The sequence below is a fragment of the Condylura cristata genome, unplaced genomic scaffold (assembly GCF_000260355.1).
Source record: "Condylura cristata isolate star-nosed mole 26May11 unplaced genomic scaffold, ConCri1.0 scaffold00008, whole genome shotgun sequence".
NCBI lineage: Eukaryota > Metazoa > Chordata > Mammalia > Eulipotyphla > Talpidae > Condylura > Condylura cristata.
The window spans coordinates 15270748-15275981 of NW_004567109.1; the positions used below are offsets into that span (position 1 = coordinate 15270748).

The 5234-nt window shown below is 59.8% G+C and overlaps 1 protein-coding gene across 1 annotated transcript in view; it reads left to right on the plus strand.

Moving 5' to 3' along the window:
• The first annotated feature begins 1871 nt into the window (after window positions 1-1871).
• The window catches only part of SERINC2 (serine incorporator 2), a 15161-nt gene continuing 11798 nt past the window's right edge, over window positions 1872-5234 (plus strand). Inside the window, exon 1 of the mRNA XM_004678723.2 lies at window positions 1872-1993. Coding sequence (XP_004678780.1) covers window positions 1955-1993 — 39 coding nt within the window. The 5' untranslated portion in view covers window positions 1872-1954. The remainder of the gene's footprint in view (window positions 1994-5234) is intronic.

A 5234-nucleotide genomic window follows, 5' to 3' on the forward strand; every position in this document is an offset into this window, starting at 1 on the left:
GGAGGTCACGGAGGTGGCGGCATGGAGGGCATGAGGGGCTATGGCAGGGTCCAGGTGCTGCTGCTCTGAATCCTGGGCACCTGCTCCTGGATCAGGTTTTGGGAAAGGGAGGGTTTGGGAGGGTAAGGCGGGGCCTGGCACAGAGGTGTCCAAGGGAGCTGCCTTGGGCTGGGAGGCTCCACGGGGAGCTCTCTCTCTTCAGACTTCAGGTGGCTTCCAGGCGCTAAGGGCTGCCAGGTAGGAGGGGGCCATGCTGGGCGCGGTCACAGCAGAATGAAGAAACGGCTGTGGTGAATCCAGGCATTCATTCACTCATTCATTCATTCATTCAGTCACTCAGTAAGCATGTCCTGCCGCACTGTCCCAGCCTGGGGTGTGCCGAGGTGAATCAGACGGTCCTGGGGCACCCCAAGTCTCTTAAGGACCTGGGATCAGGGAAGGACCATGCTTGTTTGGGGATAGAAAACGTGGACTGGACATTGTCACTCCATTTATCAAGAGGGAGTGAGATGTCAGCCAGAGTGGACTACTGGCTTCCAGCTCTTTCCTCCTGAGCTCTGTGGCTGTGAGCAAACGTGAAAACAGCCACGCTCATCAGTGCCAGAGTTCACTAGGGGCTTAGTTCAGTGGTCAGTACCACTCCCCGCTTTACTTCCTGGAGCTTGGTTGGGGTGGGAACTCATCCAGCGCTCAGGGCCATTGAGTGCATCCACATGGTTCGTGAGCTGCGTGAGCTCGGGCATGCTGGAGATCTGGCCAACAGGTTGTTGGTGAGGCCAGAACAGAGGCCCCCTTCCTAAAGGGGCAGGGAGTTTCAGGGGGATGGTTTTCTGCACTGAGACGACAGGGGACATGAGAAAGGCTTGGATGTATAGCAAAGGGGATGAGAAGAAGGACTTTTCAGGGGAGCACATCACATGGGCGAAAGAGTGGAGGAGGGCAACTGGGGGTGTTTGCCGAGTAGTGCCTGCACAATTAATGCCCCAGCCTGGCGCCTTATGAATCACCTACGGATGCAGCCAGGCCTGCTCCTTGGCCCCAGGTCCAGCTGCAAGGCACCTGAGGCACCTTCCCTAACATTATCCTGTCTAGAGTTGAGTGAGGAGAGGCCTGGAGGTGAGCAGAGAAGTAATTACAGAGTCCTGCTTCTGGGTCTCCCCCACCTACCCTGCTGGCTTTCTGCCAAGTATGCGAACCACCCACCCCTCTGACCTTCTTAGCTGGAGGCTGGGGTTTGGGCATCTCTGGGGAGCAGGGGGACGTGACAGGTGGATGGAGGGGACCAAAGGAATGTGAGGCGGGGGTCTTAGGAGGAAGGCAGGGTGACAGGGAGCTAGCATCTGTCAAGCATCTACTGTGTGTTGTAACAGCCCAATGAGGTAGGTAGCCTAACTTTGCAGGTGGGGAAACTGAGGCTTAGAGAGGCTAAGAGCCTGCCGATTTCGTTAAGCAATCATTTCATCACTCAACACCTATGTATTGGTCAGAGGCTCTCGACCAATTGCCAAGGAGTCAGAGGGAACTACTTCTTGGCTTATGCCCTCCCTGGGGGCTCAGGGAAGGAGAAGTAAAGAGTTTTGTGAGGTCACACTGTCCTCGCTGGGACTCACACTCAGGTCTCACTATTTCTAAACCCTCGCCTTGGCCCGGGACAGGAACCCGATCAGAGTCGGGTCTGGTTGGCGGCTCATACGCCGCCAGAATTCTGGGGGGGAACCGGTCACTTGCCCTACAAGTCCCGTCAGGCGCACCTGCCCCAGGTGAGATCCGGGAGGTGGGAGGGGCCGGAAATTGTCGAGCGGTTTCGCAGGTGGGGCGGGGCCGGGGCGGGGCTCGGTCGGGGCGGGTGCGAGGGCGGGGCCAGGCCCCAGCGCCCCGAGCGCCACCAGACCCCGAACGGATCCCGCGGCCCGCGCCCCTCGGTCCAAGAGCCGCGCCCCGCGCCGCCGCCGCCATGGGGGCCTGCTTGGGCGCCTGCTCCCTAATCAGCTGCGTGAGTCCGGATCCCGGCGCCCGCCCGCGCCGCCTGCTCCTCCCGCTGCCTGGCACTTTGTCCTGTGTTCTTCCTCCAAATAGTTTCTGCTTTGTCCTACCTTCGAACTTGTCTTTCTGAACCTGCACCCCGCTCTCTCGCCCCTTGGGCATCTCTCCTTGGCCTCCATCCTCTGCCGGGATCCGCGGGCGCCGGGGACTGCTGCTGTCCCGGGCTCGGGTTACGGCGGTGGGAGGGTTGGGACGCGCCGGGGCGGGGGCGGGGGCAGGGGAGTGACTCTGCGGGCGCCCGTCCCAGAACTGGGGAGACTGAGGTACAGAGCCTTGGTAGGAGTAGACGCTCGGCCTCCGCTGGCCCAACTTGGAGATGCCCTCGCGTGCGCCTCTCTCCCGCACACTGTGACTCTTTGTGTGACCTGCCAGGTCCCGGCCCCTCCCGGCCGGGGCTTTCTCTTTCCCACGGACCGTCTGTCTGTTCCTGCCTGGCTGCCTCAGTTTCTCCATTCGTCGTTGTGCGCGACCGGTCGCCGTCTTTGTCCCGGCCATCGCGTCTCTGTCTGTCATTGTGCGTCTCCTCCTCTGTCCAAATCCGTTTCTCTGCTCCCGGCCCCCGCGCCTTGCCTGCCTCGTTTCTGGCTCCCGCTAACTCCTGGGCAATCCCCCAACCGCCCCAGACACTTCCCTCCAGGCCCCCCAGCCGAAATGGGGGTGGGGAGGAAGCCCCCCTCAGGTTTCCAAGCTTCCCTTGAATGAGGGTGAGGGTGTTTACTGACCACTGGTTGAACTCTGGATTGGAGGGATTTTGCGCCATGTGCTTGTTGGGTGGGGGGAGAGCCAGGTCAACGGGCTCAGGGGTGGGGGTGGGGGCAGCCAGTCTTTCCTTTGGGGCTGCAGCCAGCTTAGGGGAGGAGTTTCAGCCAGACCCTGTCTGAGGCCCCTTCCCTTTGCCTTTCCCAGCCCCCTCCTTCCCCTCTTTCTCTCATTAAATCTGAGGTTCATTCAGGCAGCCCCCTCCCCCTCTGCCCCACACAAAGAGAGAGAAGGGGGGTGGCTGCCGGTCTCAGCACTGGCCTTCCTTTGTCCCTGATTTGTGTTTAGGATGGGGTGTAGGGACGGGGAGGTGGAGATCTCAAGATTTACAAGTCATTTTCTGAGAATGGTGTCTGAACCGAGAGGCTGTAGAATAGGGTCCCGGGACAGCTCTCTCCCTGGGCATGTTTCTCCATTTGTGAAGTGTGTGTGTGTGTGTGTGTGTGTGTGTGTGTGTGAGAGAGAGAGAGAGAGAGAGAGAGAGAGAGAGTGTGAGAAGAGGACTCAAGAGCTGGCCCCTGAGCTCCCTCCCTCCCCGGTGAATTCAGGGTTCAGCCTGGATCTTTGGCCTGGAAGGGTTTGCTTCCTGATGGGGGGAGGCAACATTCCCTCAAATGCCACCGCTTTCCTTGGGTTGGAGTGATGGGGGGAAGGGAGTCAGGACATTTGAGGGGAGACGTCCCAGTCTCTGGGGCCTCTCATCTGCTTCCCACATAATGCTGTGGAGAAGTTGAAAAGTGCCCAGCCCAGCGCCTGCCATATAGTGACTGCTCCAAATGGGAGCTGTGGTTATTATTATCTTGGAAAGATGGGTGGAGAATTCCTTGTGGAGCCAAGTGCCAGTGTCTGAGTCACAGAACCCTACAGCTGAGACCAGAAGGCACCTGACAGACAGGTCTGCTCAAACCCGCAGTCCACAGATGAGGAAAGCGCAGCCCAGAGAGGTTAGCTGACTCGCCTGAGGCTGCACAGGGAAGGATGCGGGAACTGCACAGTCAGGGCTAAAATCTGACTGCTGGGCCAGGCCCCTCCCCAGGCCCTTGCTCCTGTGCAAGGCCTGTGGGTGCCCCCCACCCTGGGCGCCTGCTCAGGACGGGGCTGGCCCAGGTAGGCGGGGCGCTAACTCTGTTCTGACATCTGCAGGGGATCAGCCTCCCCTCTCAGTGGCCTCTTCTTGGGGTTCCAGCCTCCTGCTCAGCTCTCCTGAAGATGCCAGGCTCCTCTTTGCCTGCCTTACTGCCTGGTGGCAGTCCCCTTGCGTCCCTCGCCTACCAGACTTCTACCCTCCCTAGAAAGCTCCCTACCTCATCTTTCTTATTGCTGCAGAATATACCTAACGTAAAATGTGCCATTTCCCTGTGCAGTTCAGTTTACCTTCAATTTTTTCAGCATTTCTTTAGGACTTCCATGTGCGCGTACAGCCGTCACCATCCACCTCCAGAACTTTCTGTTCTGCTCCAGCTCCGCATTCATCAGATCGCTTCCCACTCCTCCCTCTGGGTCCCTCCCTCCAGGCCCAGCAGCCACCTGCCTCCATTCTGGGACTCTGGTGTGTTTGTCTTTCCGGGAGGCCCTCAGGCTTACCTCTGCGTGCTTGGGAATGGCATTCCTTTTCCGGACTGAACAACTTCATATTTTAAACCCAGACTGCATTTTGTTTACCCACTGTGCCGTGGGTTTGCTTCCTCCTCTGAGTTTCTGTGAGTAAGCTGCTGTGAGCATTCAGCTCAGGTCCCTGCCTGCCATTCTTTTGAGTAAAACCCTCAAGTGGATGATCACGTTGTTTTCAACAAAACAACTTTCAACTGTGACCCCAGCTCTCAGCCTCTCCCATCTACCCACTGGGCCCCGACCTAACTTCCTGGCTCTTCCAGGAGAGAGTATGAATGACTCAGTGACAATGTCCCTGTTCCTGCCACGCCACACCATGCAGGGTCCCCCCACCTGGGCTCCTGGCTGGCTAAGGGGCTGCCCAGCTTGCCTGGGCAAGGAGCGAGGTCCTTGTCACTGGCAGGGGTGCAGGGTCCCCCCCACCCAGGCTCCTGGCTGGCTCCCGAGCTGCTCAGCTTGCCTGGGAAGGGAATGAGCTCCTTGCCACTGGCAGGGGTATAGGGTCCCCCCACCTGCAGGGTCCCCCACCCAGGCTCCTGGCTGGCTCCCGGGCTGCCCAGCTTGCCTGGGAAGGGAGTGAGCTCCTTGCCACTGGCAGGGGTACAGGGTCCCCCCACCTGCAGGGTGCCCCCACCCAGGCTCCTGGCTGGCTCCCGAGCTGCTCAGCTTGCCTGGGCAAGGAGCGAGGTCCTTGTCACTGGCAGGGGTGCAGGGTCCCCCCACCTGCAGGGTCCCCCCACCCAGGCTCCTGGCTGGCTCCCGAGCTGCTCAGCTTGCCTGGGAAGGGAGTGAGCTCCTTGCCACTGGCAGGGGTGCAGGGT